The 19,345-nt window shown below is 40.4% G+C and overlaps 1 protein-coding gene across 2 annotated transcripts; it reads left to right on the forward strand.

Moving 5' to 3' along the window:
• The first annotated feature begins 853 nt into the window (after positions 1-853).
• On the forward strand, positions 854-15,957 carry LOC120804047 (Krueppel-like factor 15). 2 transcript variants are annotated; one of them, XM_040153205.1, is made up of 4 exons: positions 854-1,015; positions 2,990-4,598; positions 12,705-12,922; positions 14,241-15,957. In XM_040153205.1, the coding sequence occupies exons 2-3, from the start codon at positions 3,088-3,090 to the stop codon at positions 12,871-12,873; spliced, it is 1,680 nt and encodes a 559-aa protein (XP_040009139.1). In that variant the 5' UTR covers positions 854-1,015; positions 2,990-3,087; the 3' UTR covers positions 12,874-12,922; positions 14,241-15,957. The 2 variants fall into 2 exon arrangements, with proteins under 2 accessions (XP_040009139.1, XP_040009138.1); XM_040153204.1 differs by having other exon boundaries at positions 12,705-15,957.
• Positions 15,958-19,345: the final 3,388 nt, after the last annotated feature.

Here is a 19,345-nt window from a genome sequence, read left to right on the forward strand (position 1 = left end):
GAATGAAAGCAAAACTTCTATTACTGATGTTATTAGGCAGCATGTAAACACACTCACTTACCTACTCAATGGCTCCCTCAGTCACTCAGCCACTTATTCAGCCATGGTGATCTGTAACCGGCAAAAAGCTCAGTGTGCTTTCTAGGTATCAGAGGGGACTCTTATGAACCGAAATGTTGACGTTTGTGATCTTGTTTTTTTTCTCCAGGAATATCATCCTGTTACATTTTGACAGCTTAAATACCATAATGTATGAAGAGTCCACATAAATCACATACATACTCATTTTAAGTCTCAAATACAGTAGATTTCCGTGGCAATATATAAAAAAAACTACTTGTTTCTATGGAGCAATATTACATGATTGAGAATATAATAGAAACATTATGCCACAGAGCATTACAATGAACACAACAACACACTCACTGGAAGCCCTAACGGGAATATTATGCAAGTTGCAAAATGTTATTGAGTATCAACACAATGTAAAAAAAAAACTGCGTGACCTATCTAAATCCTCTATAGTTGTTATGTGAAAGTGATTTATGATCTGGTCTCAGTAGTACATATCCAACCCCCCTTCCCTCACTCACACACGCACTGACACACACGCGCGCGGACGTGCACGCACACGCACACTCCCTCTTTCCATTGACGCCAGACACCGAGGCCGGCCTCCGTTCACCGAGAGCCAATTGCGGCGTGTAGAGCGGGCGAGCCTTCATGAGCCGTCCCCCTAATTTGACTGCTTTAACATACCCAGCTCCGATCATGTGACGGTTAAGCGAACTACCAGCCCTCTGGAGAGAGAGTGATAGTGTGTGTTCGTGTGTGTGAGAGAGAGAGAGAGAGAGAGAGAGAGAGAGAGATCGGAGGCACAGGCTACAGTTATGCAAAGACCGTGTCGTGGGGTTATATTGCCATTACGCACTTTTACGCACTGACAGCTACTTTCAAGAGAGGAACTCTCAGCGCAGAGGAGCGGGATTCTGGATTCCTCACATATAAGCCACAGGTAAGTGCAGAAGAAGTAGGGGCGCTGGTGTGATTTAATAGTAGCCGGACTGTGTTTTCTGCCCGTCATTGTGGAGCAATTTGGGAAGCATGGCTTGGTGGAGTGAATGGAGAGACATCTGATATCGACATCATATGAGAGCCCGTAGCGACATGATTTTGCTTTGTGCATGATGCTGCCTCCCTCTCAGTTAAGAAATCCGTATAAAATCCCCATTGGGGCGCATATCATTTCTGCAGTAGTGTAGAGTTCATATCCAGATCATGTAAATCTAATACAGGGACTTGTCTTTTTTTTTTAAATTTATTTATTTATTTTTTGTACCTGTGATTTGACCAGCTGTTGCCGCCCGCAGTGTTAAACATGTCACAAATCCAGAGTTAAGCTCCGTAACTAGTTGTTCATGCAGCGTGGTAGGGACCAGGAGCGCATCATACTGTCAAAGTCTTCTTGATGTTTCACGACGGCAGGGTTACTTTAGGGCAAGTGACTTAAGACTTTGGCAAGGCCAAGGCGAGGTGTTCCCAAACTCTCTTCCCCAACTTTTTTTTTTTTTTTTTTTTTTTTTCCACGAGGTGTCGCCTACATTCAGCAGCGCCAGACCCCAGACCCTCGATGTCATGTGATGTTATCACATAAGAAACCATATCTGAGTCGAATCTTGGCGTTAGATTGGTAATTACATAACTGCACTGGAGGTGGGAAAACAACAGCAGTCCGCCACCTCATGAACGGTCGTCTGTAACGGTCTTGATTGTGATTGCCGGACTCAAAGTCCGTAAATTAACAACCAAATTAAACGTCATCAAAAACATTAAAAATAAACAATTCACTTTCTCGAGACCACATGGAACCTCTGTCAGGACCTCCGAAGGTCCCCGAACTTCATCTAGAAAAGGGCTGCTGCTCAGCTTTACAGAAGAGGGCGCACAATCATTTTGTTTTCACTCTCTTTTTTCTTTTTTTTCTTTCTTTCTTTTGTTCATGCAATGCACATATAGCCTTTTAAGGTTTTAAAAGGAATTGTATTGTCATGTTTAATCACCATAAGCCACTCACTGCATTTAAGGCCATTTGATTATGTCTAACATTTTTAATCCATGTCAATGTAGACGTGGTGTATTGTTTGTGGGCGGTTGGATGGATAAAAATAGACACTAAATCCTTCACTCATCATCCCACTGAAATCTGCTAATCTTATACTGACTGACTGTACCCTTTGTGTTCCTCTGTTCCTCTTGGTACTTTGCATGAAGTTTTTATCTTGAATCTTTATTTTAATCTCTGAGGGTGTATGACCATGAATGTATCAACAAGTCATGTACCGTGCAATTATTTTATCATTCAGACTAAGCTGCTATAAGGACCACAAGAGGAAAATAAATAGAAAGACGACATAAAATGACAACAGAACCATGTGGCTTTAATGTTAGAAGTGGTGAGACATGGGAACCCCTGAGTCCACATGGTCAGCTTGAAGACTGAACCAGCAGCTGTAGCATCAATGCACACACACTCACACACACACAGCCTTCAAATTCCACTTCCTTCACACGTGGTTGACTTTCCTTTTGAAGTGCCATCGGCTGCAGATCTTTTGGAAAAGCAGCAGGTAGTGCAAAGAGACCAGATCATAAAAAATGTTCAGTCAGTCTGCTGGTTGACTTATTTTCATAGAAACTTGAGGGACTGTCTTGTGAAACATTAACCTCAGTTTACGTCAGAATGACAGTGTTAGCGTGTTGTCATGCAGGATTGGTGGAACTGAAGATCACCCCAGTACACAAACATGTTATTTCTAAGGTTACATTTAATTAACATTTTAATTAAAATTAAGCACAGTCAAAGTAGATGCCACCAGACGGCTGCTATCTCTTAAAAAAATGGTGTGGTTTTGGCTGACATGCAGTCCAGCTTAAAGATACATTTGTTTTACTCTAATAAATGATAAACACAATCAATTTTCTTTTGCAGGAAGAAGAAATAAAAGTTTTCATTAACATTCAGCCAATCTCCAGTAGAACAGCTTGATCTTCAGAGCAGACCAGAGTCAGCCATCCATCCGCACAGGAATGGTGGATCACTTGCCGCTTGGTGAGGAGACCTTCCTGTATTATATCGGCTCCCCGGGGTCTGACTACAACTGCCTCTGTCGCCACGCCAATGGTAGCGTGCCACCAGGCATCATGGTAACGGACGCATGCATCTACCACCACCCATACCAAGGGGTGACAGTCTCTTCCTCACCTCGCCTCTCTGAAGATGACCTCAGTGACTCCTCCAGCCCTCGTTCCTCCCTCTGCTCCAGCCCTGAGTCCTCATCGCCAACCTCGCGGCCCATTTTTGGCTCCTGCTACGAAAGCAGGAGCAGCAGGAGCAGCTCATCAGGGGGAGAGAGTCAAGACAGCCTGCTGGACCTCCTGCTGTCACAGGCCTCACTTACCACCTCATTAAGCTCTCATGCCAGCAGCAGCTCTCTCTCTTCTCCTCTTCCTTCCTCTCTATGCCTCTCCTCCCCACCCTTCTCTTCCTCCTCGTCTCTCACTGCCCCCCTTTTACCCATGGGCCTGGCCTGGGAGTCCAAGAGGGAGCAACGGCTGAGTCTCCTCCAGCAGCAAGCCAAAGAGGACTGTTACGAGTTCCCCGTCTTCCTTGATGAGCTTCAGGATCCTGCGGGGCTCCTCTTTCAGCCGACCCTGGAAGAGATTGAGGAGTTCCTCGAGGAGAACATGGTGGTGGCAATGGAGAAGGAAGAGGAGGGGAGTGATGAGGCAATGTCACCAACATCAGAGGACGCCGAAGTGGAAGGTTCAAGGATATTAGCAGGAGAACTTGTATCAGTGTCACAGAACTCAGATCAGACTGTTCCTGTGGCTCAGTCTCCACTCTCCTCCTACACAGAGACCAAACATTCTCCATGTGCATCTGACATGGACAGCTCACTATCAACAGTAGATGCTAGTTGTATAACTAGTTCTAGTTCTTCTAGTAGTCAAGTTGATGGGATCAAACAGGAGGACTGTGGATCATCACCAGCCTCATCAGAAGGTACCAGTGCTGCCTCCAGTGTGCCTGTCATCCTACAAATCCAGCCCATACAGATCAAACAAGAACCAAACCCCAGTGCCATAACAGATGCTGTCTCCCAGCAAACCCAACCCCAGAAAACCCAGTCCCAGCAAACCCAGGCCCCATCGGATATCAAAATTGCCCAGCTTCTGGTCAGCATCCAGGGGCAGACCTTTGCCTTGGTGCCTCAGCTGCTTTCCCCAGCAAACATTAGTAGCTCAAGTAAAACAGGAAGCGCTGCTTCTTCTAAATTTGTCCGGATTGCACCAGTGCCCATTGCCGCTAAACCCACCGGGCTTGGGGAAGGCGGGCTGGGTGGAGGTTCGGCTACAGGGATCCTCGCTGGAGGTCAGAAGTATCAGAAAAGTGCAGTAGCAGACCTTATAAAAATGCACAAGTGCTCTTTTCCTGGCTGTAATAAGATGTACACCAAGAGCAGCCACCTTAAAGCCCATCTGAGGAGGCACACAGGGGAGAAGCCCTTCGCCTGCACATGGCCCGGCTGTGGATGGAGGTGAGCAGAACCAAGTGTCTTTATATTAGATCAAATGATGGAAATAAGTAATGAGTCCAAGGAGAAATCAGTCATTATCTGGAGAGATGTAGAAAACTTAGAGCTGCAACACTGAGATGGGAAAGGACCCCACTGTTTGTTTAGCAGACCATTCTTGCACCCTCCATACTTGCACACATTGCAAAGTAGTTCTGATCAAAGTACGGATGAGTGGATGGAGTTGAAAGGATAGATTGATGCAGTTATAGTGCAGTGCAGTTACAGTTTATTTACTGCACCTGCAGTGTGAACTGTTCTATATGCGTATCAGCACTACTTAGATTACAGAGAGTAACCAGGGTTATCAATTTCTGCCATGGACACATATACAGACACTTGAAGACAGCTGTTGATAACTGACTTTCCCTGATGTGCGTATGCTTTGAAGAGAAATACAGAGTACTGCACATGAGTTTGTCGTGTAAAGAACCATGCTTTTTATCGTGGGTTTATTAGATAAGGACGGTCTGTGGCACTCCAGTAAAGATACTAATCTATCATGTGCAATAGCATGAAACTGTTCAGTTGTCTCGTTTTAATCCATTCTGGAAGCTGAAACATGCTGCAAGGTTTTCATCCTTTTCACAGAAACGGCAAATTGTTCAAAGTCTTGAACCTCATTCACAGAGTCTTTGATGTGACCACTTTGTTTAAAAGAGCCAAGATATTGGTTTACAGTAGAACAGTAGAAAGGTTTTATAGGGGCAGAAATTCGTGTTAAATGTACAACAAAAGGTTTCAGAAGGCTAGGTTTAGATAGTTGTTGGATGGGAGGGAATGGCCCATCATCAGGGAAGTTACGTTCAAGTCTATTCAAGATGGTTACAATTTGTTCTGTCCTCCATGTTGGCACTGTGTCCCACTATCTGTGTGTTTTTGTACCATGGTAAAGTTCCAGATTAGATAGAGTGCCTTTTGAAGTTGCAGTCAGACTTTGTCCCCTGTTAGTTATTCTACTTGTTTGCTCACTGTCTGCAACCACTTCACATACACACGTTCATGCAGTAGAGATAAACTGGATTAATGCAGAAGCAAGTTGAAAGTTTTCACTTCAGAGAAGCTCTCATAGCACCCAGAATTGATTTTTATTCCATGATACATAAAGACATTTTTTTTAAAAATTATCGTAATTACGTTTTTCTGTCCTTTAATCTTTGCGTTCATCTAAATAAGAAAAACGTCATTTAAACTCTTCTATCCAAAGTACAAATGCCTTCTTTTGACCTGTTGGTCAATGGATTCCATCTCTCCAGATATAGTTATTGCCCAAGGGTGCATATAGTGTCTTGCGTGAGTGTACATGTGTGTTTCTTTCCACACATGGACATAGGTGGGGTTTAGTTAGGGCAAGCATTGTGGTTAAGGTTTAATTATGGTAAGGATTGAGTTTAAGGGTAATGTTAGAATTAGGTTTAGTTCAGGTGGTAGTAGTCAGGTAGTTGAGGGATCAGGGTTCTCCCTGCAAACACCACACTCTGTGAGGAGGCTGCACTGCACCTGCAGCCATTCAGAATCCTCCAGATCTGACGCCTTTTTCATAATAAACACTATGTCAGGGCGTATATCCAAGTATTTCCAAGCATATTATGTAATATCAAGTTGTTCTGGGAAAAAAAGTGAAAATGTCTCATTAAGCACTTATGCTTTTTTAGGCTGGATTGAGGCAAACACATTTTTTTAACATTTAAATTATGTGTGAAATGCATTTATAGCCTACACTTGTCCCTTTGGTTGCCCGTGTTATATGCCTGATGAACTTAAAGGAATAGTTCGACATTTATTTGGTGAGAAGATCAATACCACTCTCGTGCCTTCCCTTCACCGTGTGGTTGCCCAGCCTTCAGAAAGTCACTGCGCTCTGGTGCTTGTTGCCAAGGAATAGTTTCAGCGCTTTACTCCATGTAAAACCGCAATTTGCTGTTCTTACTTCTATGTATTTGTACTGATTAAACAAATGAGATATAATGTGTTTATTAGTGAGATTAAGAGGTGCTGATAGGCAGATTTCTGAAATCTGGATGGAGTCAGGCTGCCTGTTTCCCTGTTCCCAATCTTTATGCTAAGCTAAACTAGTTGACTCCAGGCTCTGGGCTCCATTGTTACTGGACAGACAAGTGAGTGGTATCAATCTTCTTATCTAATTCTCAGCAAGACAGCAAATAAGCAAATTTAATTGGGCTTATTGGATCTTGACAGTTTCCTTTACTGGGCAACTTCAAACACTTGAAGGTTGCCCAGTACTGATAAGGGAAAAAAACAAAAAACAAATCACAGTTTGATCATTTACATACGTTTGTACACAGAAATCCTGCTCCATGACAAAGTAGAAAGGTGCTCTCCACACATCTTCCAGCAATATGCAGCTAAATCAGTTGCTTTTCAGATTAGGGACAGTCAACTTTAGAGAGAAAAGACCAGAGCTAAACGGACTAAACATTTCGAGACTAATGTGTCTTCTTCAGAGTCCTGTAACGTGACATCGGTCAAAGTCAGAAGTGATCATATCCGACACCAGTGCTGCACTGCTGAATCCACAGTATTCCAGTCAGTCAGACTGGGATGCAGCGTTATTTGTAATGAAGCATTACTTTGTTATTTTGGCGTACTCATGGATACATATATCTTAGATAAAAATCTTGCTGATTGCAGCTCAAATTTTGCTTCACAGATAGAACAGACAGAACGATATAATACCAAAAACAGTTGGGGTTATTGCAGTGGCTTTTATTAGACAATGTTTCACTGACGCCATACATCAATTGAGATGGGGACTGTTTCACTAGTTAATCCACTGACTGTCTACCTAATTCAGCACATATATTTTCACCACAGCCTTGTGTGAGTCATCACATTCAGTCAGAGGTAACAGCAGCTCTTGTTTGTGCCATGCAAGTCTCTTGCAGTGCATGTCCACTCTCGCTGATTCGTCCATAAATCAGTTACCAATAGATTAAAAACTAGCAATATACCCCTAAAGCTCTACTATCTTAACCATACTATATGTATAATAGCTCTCGGGAAACTATAACTCAGGTCAGATCACACTCAGATTTCTTTCATTCAGATTGCCCACTGCATTCCTGCTGTCTGTTAAGGTATTTCCATCACTTAGGTAAGAAACATTTGTTTAAGTTAATAATGGTGTATTTTTGCATTTTTGAAAGGGTTGCACGGGTCTTTTTATGAACTGTAGGCACTGAGGACCATGCATTTCAAGCATTTCTTCAACATAATACTCCCAGTCCTCCCAAAGCTGCGCTTCTATTGTCTTTACATGGCAGCAGCAAAATACTTTATTACAGAGTTGCCCTTTCCTTGCTCCTCTCCCTCTGTGCCAGGAAATGGAGGTGAGCTGGGGAGTCAAGCATCCCTTACCCTGTGTTACCTTAGAATAGATTCATGTGTTGGCTCCTCTGAAGTAGAGAGGAGGGTATTTCGTTGGCTAGACTCCTACTTATAACTCAGTGAAAGTTATATTTCTTTCTTGGCACGTCTCTTTGTCTGGGTTTTTTTTTTTCAAGCTTTTTACACCTTTATACCTTTCGTTATCGCAGACTGTAGTTTATGGTTATGCTCAGATTATATACAGATCTGTATGCATAGACAAAGTCACATGTAAACACTTAAAGGAACACATGCAGGCAACACACACGTGAGAATGCAGTATTTTCAGCTCAGACCTGCATGGACACCTATATTGGACGGCTGAGCTCGAACCCAAACAGTTTACTGTAAAAACGCTGTGATGATGTGTTGTCTCTGTGTCTGTTAGCAGGGCAGTGGCTTGTTGTCCTTGTCAGCTGATACATTCATCTTTACAACAAAAACATTGTTGTTAGGTGGTGACAGAGCTGTCACAGTTTGATTTAGCGTTAGATTTTGACACTTAGACCTCAACAGAGGGGCAAAGAAAGAGTAAGAGGGAGTACTTACCTATCTGACAATTACGATGTGTTATTGATCCTCCTGGGAAATCACTGTCTCTCCAGGGAGGTCAGTAAAGTTGGAATCATCAAGAAAACAGCCTCTGTAGAGCTGGAAAGGACTCAGGGTTCTGCTAAAGGACAAAATGGGCAACTGAATCTGTTTCCTCTGATCAGTGCAGTCATCTTTAATGTGAATTTTCGTACACTTAAACGTACACACAGTTGAAATCGAGCCACTTACAAACACAGTGACAGGAGACACAAAATTCTCTGTTACTGTAATTTTCCAGGTGTGTAACCAACCCCACCTTCCAGGCTGTTTCCACTATACTCAGTTGACTGCAGAGCAGAGTTTAGGGACAAGCTAGAACAAAACCTGTGTATATGTTTCCCACAGCGCCCGCACTTATACGTATGCAATGTTGTGCTGTAGCCACGTCAAACTGCCCTGAGGACTTAAGGTGCAAAACCCAAAGTCATCGTGAAAAACACACTCAAGCGATCAACAGAACCATTGGATTTATGAACTCAGTGACTTCACGAACCAGCCCTGGAACGTATAGAGCAGAGAAACCTTAAACAAGTTGGCTCCGGAGTGGGAGGAATAAAGAAATAGAGGAAGAGCTATAGCAAGAGAGGGCATATGTTTGGGGAGACAGATGGTGAGGCTATGAGAGACAACTGGCACATGATCGATCTTATCCAGAAAATGTGGATTTGAAGAACAATCAGGCTGTCTATTTACATAAGCCCTAAATGCATATTCTGTTGAAACCTCCTCGTACAGTATGTTATGGTTGGGCTCAGGCCCAGTTAGAGTCAGAAGAATGGCTGTACATGGTTTGTATCATGCCCCAGCTTGAAGCTCATAGGGTGTAATTACCCTGAGGACAAATGAACAATAACATAAAAATAGCATAAAGAGACTGATGGGGTTTCTGATTTTTACTTCAATAATGACATGGCTCTTGGTGTTGTAGATTATGAAATCCTGCCAATCATACAGCAGACAAGTCAACTCAAATGATTTTTTGCCTCAAGGCTTTTATTCATAGGTAACCAAAATTTGAAATATTAACAATGGCTCATATGACTGTGTGTAATGTAAAGGGGATCATCCGAAGTGAAAAACCAAGTGAAAATCACCTGACTGCAGTTCACCTCAGCTCTATGGAACATTAAAGCAGCAATTTTGGGGATCCGAGACTACCCCTTCATCTTTTGCAGATTGATAAGAGATTCAACAAAATAATAGTATATGTGCAAAAATTATAATAATCATATACAATCCATATATTTGTTTATATTGCTGGAGAAAAGGTTAAGTTTCATCATATGCACAGTTGCATATTTTTGTTCTTCAGGCTCTGAGCTTTAGCACACTCAATTGGAAATAAAATAACTGATACCATATTAAAGTGCCAAGCCAATTTGAGTAGGGTTACATCAGGATAGAAATAGGTCTGTGGGAGATATAGTGACCACATTTTAGGGGTTCAAAAGTAACTAGACAGATACAATAAAAGTCAAACAAAATCATCATATTTAAATTTTGAGGTAAACCCTTTTCAGTCAATGACTGCCTGAAGTCTTTGACCCACAGACATCAGCAGACATTTTGTATCTTCCCTGGTGATGCTCCCCAGGAGCTTCACTGCAGCCCCCGTCAGCTCTTGCTTGTTGTGGGGTCTCTCTGAATTTAGTTTGGTTTTGAAGCAGCTAGAATGCTGCCCTGAAAAACTCTTTGGTTGCCTTGGCCGTATGTTTAGGATCGCTGTCCTTCTGAGTGATGAAATGTCCTATAAACAGTTTTGATGCATTTGACTGAATCTGAGCACAGAATGCTCCTGTATTGTCACCACATGGAGCTCTTTTACATTCATCCTGTTGTTTCCGTCAGCAGTGAAATCACCAATAAATGCCAGTGTACCAGTTCCATTGGCTGCCATACATGCACCAGCCATGACAAAACCAGCACCATGTTAAATAGATGAGCTTCTGGCTTTTGGTCATGAACCGTTCCTTTTTTTTCTATACGTTTTCCTCTTTCCATCATTTGGACAGAGGTTGATTTTTGTTTCATCAGTCCATAATACTTTGTTCCAGAACTCCACCGGTCTCTTTTTGTGTGTTTTTGTGAACTGCAGCCTGGCTTTTCTGTTTATGAGGTTTACCAGGGGTCTGCATCTTGTGGTGAATCCTCTGAACCATGTGTGAGCTCTTTCGTGCATTAACTAATGTTGAAACAACACACAGCTGCTCACAAAAAAAATTTAGTAGCCAAGTTTCCAATTACATTTTTTTTTTCAGATTAAATGTGCTGAAGCTCAGAGCCTGAAGAACAAAAAGTATGTAGCTGTCCAAAATGTGGACTGTATATCTACACTCCATGCAGCTGAGTTAATAATGACATTTAAGCCATGCTAGAAACATCGGTTTACAGTGTAAAGGATCATACAGGAATTTAGTGGAATTAACTAATCATCTCTCATTAACATAAAAATAATATAAAATACGTTTTTATTTATTTCAAGTTAATTCAACTTAAAATTTCGACTTTTTATTCTCGGAACACTTCAAAACTTATAAGCGAGTTCCTCTGAAGTCTTTTGACTGGAAATGATGAGTTGAATGAATGTGCTGCAGAGAGTGCACTCAACTCATTCCATCAAGTTGTGACAAAAACGAAGAAACCCCATTAGCATATTATCAGACTTCCCAGCATGCATTTTTGTCAGAGTGAAAACTCTCCAGAGACCCCTCTGTTTAGTAGCTTGAAGAAAATATTCAAACTTGCTGTGTGTCTTTAATACATGTGAAATGAAGTCATGGTTGTTTCTTCTCAGAGTAATGAAAACAATGTGAACAACAGTGAAGGCTCGTATTCATTAGCCTTTATCATATTATTCAGCCCCCACCCTCGTGCACTTAGAACTGAACAAAGTCACTGGGAGCAGGCTGACATGTTGTCGTTGTGCTAACTTTGGCACAAAGTGGCTCATAGAGGAGCAGCTTCATGTTAAATGAAGAACTAGCACTTCAAACTGAGAAATCAGACTGAGGTATACTTTACATAACAGGACACATTAGTTATGTTGAAATGGATGTGTAAGTCCAAAGAACCACCAAAAGGATTTCATTTAATTCAGATAGAGCCGAAATCAGGATGTAATAGGCATTGGAATCAAACTGGGTATTTTCTGGCCCTCTAACTTCTAGCTGAGGGAACATTCACTGTAGAGATGCAGGTTAAAGAGATCTCAATACCAAACAATCGACAAAATGAGTCCTCTAGTTGGAGTGTTTGTTTTGAGGTTCTTGGCTTTTCAAATTCCACAGGTTAGCTATAAGTGCTGCGTCAGTTATCTTCTTTTTATTCCTGGGCCATTAAAATGATGAATAGTGTAATCCATGTCTAGAGTTGAAATGGTTTGAAATAACTGTGAGTGACGTCTTTACATCTCTGTGAATTATCACCTTCATGCCCTCAGCCTGCTGCTGCTTCTGCTACTGGAAATGTGCCGGGAAATCAATCCGTGTTACAGATCAATCTGATTTCAACAGCTTTACTAATATATATATACAGATACACAAAAGACACGTCACACACACACAGATATGCAACCGCCACTACGCTATCACCCAGTTAACCCTTCACTGTCATTCTATCCAAGCTGGATGCAGACCATAGAGACCAGAGCAGAGCAGGCCAGGAATAGACTGGGCTGGGATTTGCAGTGCTCATGTGTTGAGCTAAATATGGGACAGCTCTTTAACTTTGCAGAGGAGACACGGGGCAAAACACATGTATAGCGTCACACTTCTCAGATTACCCTCATATGAAATAGCTTGACATGACTTTTATGCTATTCGGCAGCTTGAAACATGACTGCATTCACTTTTTTTTTATAGGAGCGCTGCATACAAAGAGATTGGTTCATTTATGGTTAGAAGTGGGAGGTTTTCAAACTGACAGAGAAACTGTGTATTTTCCTTTGTGAAATTTCCTTCTTTTATATTAATAACTGTTGACTGAAAACTGCGATTAGGGAATTAAACACAAAAAGTAAGTGTTAACTGCGGTATATTCAGCATATTCCAAAGATTTAATAAATCCCATCATGGCTTTCCCTTCCAACAGGTTCTCCCGGTCCGACGAGCTGTCCCGACACCGCCGCTCCCACTCCGGAGTGAAACCATACCAGTGCATCGTATGCGAGAAGAAGTTTGCCCGCAGCGATCACCTGTCGAAACACCTCAAAGTCCACCGCTTTCCACGAAGCAGCAGGACAGGACGCTCTGCAAACTGACCCCCCTGACCCTCTCTGACAGACTGACGCTAAGCAGGGGGGCATATATGTATGTATGAGTAAGAGGAAAGACAGATGGGGGGGGGGGGGGTGAAAGTCCAAACACCCTTTAAAGGAGTCTGTGCAGGACTCTTTATGCTCATGTGTGTTTATGTTCAAATATGTACGCGTGACGTACATTCATGGTACTGTGATAATTTATTGGGTGGTGAGGAAAAGACTGTAAAAACTAAACTAAAACAAAAAACTGTTACTTGACATAACACCCTCACAGGTGGAATAAGCTTCTTGTATATTACAATGTTTATTTGTCTCAGTCAAATCTTTTAGCTAATCTAATTTGAAGAAAGATTTGCTATTCAGAGTATTTTTACACTCTGAGGCGTGTGCTATTACTAATGTTTGAGTCAAAAGCCTTATATCAATAAAGGTTGTAACACTGGGGGGTGTGCTACTATTTAAAACCCCCAGTTTTCTTTTTCCTTTCCTGGAGCCAAATGTTGTTTAAACGTAATATTAGCTAAAACTCATTGTTCTCTGGCTTGAATTTAAATTGTTGCCCAGCAACAAGAGCTTACTGGACATTGTATTAGGAAGCGTTGGGATCTACGGGGCGGTTTCATTCTTTTTCGGAAGATGGTAGAGTAAATGATGCATCAACATTCCTTTAGCTTTGAATCAGTCTCTTTGTTGCCTATGAGTCTCATTGCAGTAAAAAACACTGTAGTAACCTCAGTCACAAGAACAAAGATCATGTTGAATTACTGCTCACCAACAGAGATCATAATAATGTGTAATTTGCACTGGTGCACATGAAATGTCTGGTTTCTGCCCATACTGAGTATTCTGAGTATTTTGTGTAGTTGTATTGTGGTCTGGCTTCACTCATATTCTATGATGCCTTTTTGTCTCATTTGGTTAAAGAAGACATCCTCAGAGTAGCTGTGAGTGCTGGGATTTATGGCCTTTTTGGATCAAAACAGATCGGGGTGCAGCTACATCTAGTGATCATCCGCAAAATATTTCAAGCCAAGGTTTCAAATACATATTTACAGAAGCATGTCGGTTGTTCTGTTTTCAACTCATGATAAATCACAATATGTGTTTTCTAGGTTTGTGCTGTTATGTGATGCCATATCATGTATTACTTTATGCTACTTTATTTACTTCATGCGTCTGCTGTCAAAAATAATACATAATACAAAATGACATGATACAAAATTGTAAATTCATATTGCTAAAAAACACTAGGAAAGTCTAGTATCAATGTGAATCAGTCATCGATTCACACTGCTCTTGAACATGCCAAATCTCTTGCCTTTTCTCTTGCCAGATTATAATTTCTTTTCTCCCTTTTCTGCCCACAGAATTACTTCAGTACAGATGAATACATTACATATTAAACAAAATGAAATGAAAAGGTTTAACTATCAAATTTACCTTGACTTTTTTTGTACTCGTTGCCCATTTGTTGAGACCGGAATTGCGTGTCGTTCAAACATCAAATAACAAATTCACCCAAGTCCAGCAAAATAAATGCATTAGAGCAAGACTAAGTAACGTTTGATGAACAGCAGCCACTGTTGCCACAAGTGGCATTAACAGTGAATGCTAAAGCATAGCGTTACAATAGCACAAGGAGACATGGAGTCATTGAATGTGCTCACATTGGCCAACAAAAGCTACTGGTCCAACCAGACCAAGTAAGGCCTTAAAGCAAAACACCTGAGTGTGTTGAATTTAGAAAGGGAGTGTTTTATTGGTTATGAATTAAACTTTTCATTTGTAAGAGAATGAATTTGCAATGTGTCTTTCAAAAGTTGCAGTGACTTGGATCAATTTTTGGAATAATTTGCACCTATCTTTCCCACTGAAGCCTGTTCTCTAGCAAAAGTCAACTTTTTTTTCACTTCCTCCCACAGATTAATTTCATATGATGAAAACTGAAATGAAATGATTTACATATCAAATTTAACTGGAATTTTTTTGTACCTGTTACCCATTTGTTGAGAGTGGAATTGTAAGCCATTACAGCATCAAATAACAAATTCATAGGGAATCTTTAACTTTCTTTGGTCTTACCCCAACATGACTTGTTGCAGCATATTCTCCGAAGGTTAATAGAAAATCGAAAAGCATCCAAAAAACACTATTATTTCTCCTTAGTCTTGGAACATATCAAATCAAAATGAGATGCCTTTGTCTTGTACTGTTTAGGGAACAGTGACTGATTTGCTTTTTTTGTCATATTAAATTTTTATATGTAGGTTAGATTATTATTCTGTGTTGCTCTGCATCTCAGTTGAATTAAACCAAACAAGTCATGGGAGGGACACCAAAATGCCTGCTGCACAGAGTTTAGAGATGGTTTCCTGTGCCATAAGGTGGAGGATCAGTTGACAACATTCAGTACTGAAACGGTTTGAGGAAAAGATGTTCAAATTTGAACTGAAACTCAGTTGTTTTTGGGAATATTTGATATGCTGACACCTACAATGGCAAACCCTTTGAGTGTTCGGTACACAGCACCTGACGCTGTATGGAGGAAGTGTATTAACTCTGTCAGGCATTCCTTCCATACAATCAAAAGAAACTCTTTTCTGAATGGGTTGTCATATGTGAGCCCATGAATGTATGTAAATACTGTATATGCATCTGAAAGGAGAACCGAAATATTCTTCTAGTGATTTCTGTGATTGTGAAAGATTTTTAAAAAATTATGTAAAGAAAGTGTACATAACATGATAATTCAAATATATAGTGAAAAGATGTAGCACTTTTTTGTCAGGTGTTTACACGACACATTATTAAAAAGGCTCATGAAATGTTTCATGGCACATCCATGGATCAGCATTTTGAAAAAAAATACATACTTAAAAATGCATTTCTGTAACAGTTTCTTGACTTGCACTCATTTTAACAGGTCCAAATAGTAGTGTAGCTTATTGTATAATGAAACATGTGATAAGTCATTTTCAAATGGGTTCTGTAAACACTCTACACAAAAGAGTTGCTAAAAATGATATATTTTTGCTTTTGTTCTACTACGTAAAACACATTTACAATAAAAATTCCAAAACCTAAGATGTGTTTTGTATTACTGTTCAAAAGCCCAATAATAATTATCAGTTTTTATTCCTCAAGCACCAATAGTCTCCTGTGATTCATTGCTGTCCTCGTGTTTCCTTTGGAGTGACTCAGTGATTCAGTCGGTACAGTAAACGAGTCAGATTCAGGCCAAGTTTGTGCGAGATTCTTCTGGAACGATAAAAATTACAAATAGCGAGCTGAACAGTGAACCAAATGTGACATTACAGCAGCACAAGTAGAGAGGAGTCACAAAGTCAGCAAACGGATTCACTAATGTCAGCTACACAGTGGCAGAATATAATATGAGCTAACATAAACCACAATAAGCTGGTGGTCGTACCAGACTAGGAAAGGCTATACCAGCAAAAAAAAACCTGAGTATCCTGAACTGAGCAAGGGAGTATTTTGTAGCTTATGAATTCAACTTTTCACTTGGATGAGAATGAATGTGCTATGCCCTCAAAAGTTGCGTACACTGGCTTTAATATAATGAATACTTTGACCTATCTTAAAATGGCACCCAGTGAAAAGTGGCTCACAATTAGTTCCCGTAAATAATTGTAATTATATGGTGAACACTTGACTGTAAAATGAGTCATTTTGAACTGAGAAATACAAAGTCGTTTAATTATGTTAGGTCTGCGCGTCACTGATATGACAGCCATTATTAACCAGAAACATACATGTATATAACTACTGGAGAGACCACAGCCCTGAACGTGCAGTCATTCCCAGTGGTATCTCCTATTACTGACTGCTTGTTGAAGTCATAAAGATACAAATCTACTTTATTTTGGTAGTTTATCTTCATTTTAGAGCTACAGTTTTACATGCAGGTAATAAATTTGGACAATATATATCACAACATGCTCATAAATAAACTGGCTAGTTTTATCAGTCTGTCAAGTACAAAATAATCTCTTACCAATGTCCCTGCATCGCAACAAACCACACAGGCTTTGGGAGATATGAAAGGGTTGCTTATTGTGGTGAACCCACAGAAATTTATCACCTGACTCTGCGGTTTCCCCTCGGCTCTAAAGAAGCATTTCAGTACCTGTCAGCTCATACTGCAGTCTTGCTTTCACGACATGTTACTTTACTGTTTTGGTTCAGTCTCACTCTCACTCTCGACAGTTTTATTTTCACAGAGGCCGTTTGCAGCAAAAAGCGCGGCTAACCTGACCGTAAGCTGCCTGACCAGTACAAACCAGCAAAGTTAGTTAGCAACTAGCTGGTGATGACAAGAAACAGAAGAAATAGATAGTCCCGCACATAAGCCTCTGTAAAACCACAAATCGTAGTGTTTTCGTTTGGGTTTTTGTGCAGATAACAAAAACAACATATGACGTGCCATTTAGAGAGCTGTAGGGGGAGCTAGCAGGTGGGTTTTGTTACCGTTGGAAAGAGCAAGGCAAGCTAAGCTAACCAGCTGCCCTCTGTTGCTTCATGGACAGATATGAGAGCTGTATTTGATCATCTCATCATCATCTTTTTCTCATCATGTTTTTTTTGGTTTTACAACTGCATGCTAACTTGTCTTTGCTAACATGTTAGCCATATCAAGTTTATAAGGTGATAATACATCAGTGTTGTGTTTACAGCTTTTTGCACTGCCCTTAAAATAATCAATTAATGCAGGTTTTAGCGTCTGTGAAACTAAGAAGATAAACTACCAAGATACCTTATACCTTCTCTTGGCTTTCAGCATTTCATTACAGTCTTTCATTTAATCAAGTCAGAAAACATTGCTACAAATGCTTCAAGTCTTGTAAAGGTAGATTACTTTTTTTTCATTGTTTTTCTAGGATGTATTTTAAAAGTCAAAATAAAACCTCATATAGGAAAGAAAAAAATTAGGATCACATAATCCAAATTTCCAGTGCCGTGCCATTTCGATGGGCTTCGAAAGTTCCTTTTAATAGTAACTCATTGAAATATATTACCCTTGTGCTTTTATATCCACATGTAGGACAGGGAGACAAAAAAAAAAAAACTGTTTCCCGTAAAGTTGCATAAGGAACATAAAGCTGGAAAACAGGAGGAATGTCAATGTAAAATTTGTACCACATGGCAAATTTGCATGGAAATTATACCCCCATTCTCTTTTTCTGCTCACCACTTACTCCCCCTTCTTCACAGCATTTTAAAGAAAGGTGTTTGGATGTTTTCTGGCTCTGAGCGTGTTTGCTGAGTCATTGTGTAAAAGCAGAGATGTAGCGGGCTAAGAAAGAGGGAGCAGCTAACAGCAAAGGCAAGCTGCGTCTGTCTGTTGTGGGTATAAATCAAGTTGATTTATGAGCCAGTGCCGTCTCAGAGGCATTCTGGGATGCAACAGGAGGATTTAATTCAACACATCTGGATCTGAACTACGCTCTATTGGCTGCTCGTCTCAGGTTCAGCATTGAGGCTCCCTTTTCTGTTGATGTCCACCGGTCTAAGCTTTTCTGAAAGAAGAAAAAAAATGCAGGGTACTTATATTACTAGACACCAAATACCTGGGCATACTCAATCACTGGTTGCTTGGACATGCTATACTGAGCATGTATGAACATGCAACAGCAGAATCAAATCACACCATACCACACCGGTAGCTTAACTTATGCATGTTGACACATGATACTATATTAAAACGATGAGTTTAAAAGTCACTGTCAAAAAAAAAAAAAAGATACTTTGAGCTTCTCACGGCTGTAAAGCATGTTGATTCAATTAAACTTAAAAAAAAATGAAATTTTGATTTACTCTGACTTTAATAACAGGAACATTCTCCAGGGGGTTAACATTATGACATGTTTACTCCCACATTTAATGGTTAGAGTCAGTTTACATGATAGCAGGAACTGCCACATTTATCTTTCACAAATCAATTCAAATAAACCCTTCAGTTGTACAATTAGAAAGGTAGAAAGTGAGATAATTGCTAGATGTTTATATAAGTGAAAGTGTAATAGTTTCTCACAAAGCCAGAGGTGAATTTCTGGCAAGCAACAACAAAGTGAACTTGTGGTTGACTCTCAGCCATTACCATCAACCACGATAGGCATCTACAGCAAGCAAGCTCTGATTAACCCTTTGAACCCCACAGCTTTTCCTCCCTCTAATTACGGGCTTATGTCATAGAAGTCATATTATACAAGTCTATAGTTCTCGTCAGGAAAATATAGGCTACTTAGAGATGCCATCATTTACTATGTCAGTGGTAAACATGCACCAGGTCATTTTTTATGACCCAAAAAAAAAGAAAAGAAAAAAAAAACAACAGCAAAAAACATGTTGTGCTAAATTTTGCTGCTGTTTGTTTCCCATTTCAAACCAACAAAAGGTATCGAAAGATGAACTGAGATGAATATGAATATGTTGAGTTCCTGTCATGCAAACA

This window comes from Xiphias gladius, chromosome 18 (assembly GCF_016859285.1).
Source record: "Xiphias gladius isolate SHS-SW01 ecotype Sanya breed wild chromosome 18, ASM1685928v1, whole genome shotgun sequence".
Lineage (NCBI taxonomy): Eukaryota > Metazoa > Chordata > Actinopteri > Istiophoriformes > Xiphiidae > Xiphias > Xiphias gladius.

Bases quoted from the DNA above. Each gene is read 5' to 3' on its own strand.
- LOC120804047 (XM_040153204.1), top strand. From the start codon at position 3,088: ATGGTGGATCACTTGCCGCTTGGTGAGGAGACCTTCCTGTATTATATC. The intron at 4,599-12,704 runs GTGAGCAGAACC...CCCTTCCAACAG, and splicing joins TGGCCCGGCTGTGGATGGAG to GTTCTCCCGGTCCGACGAGC.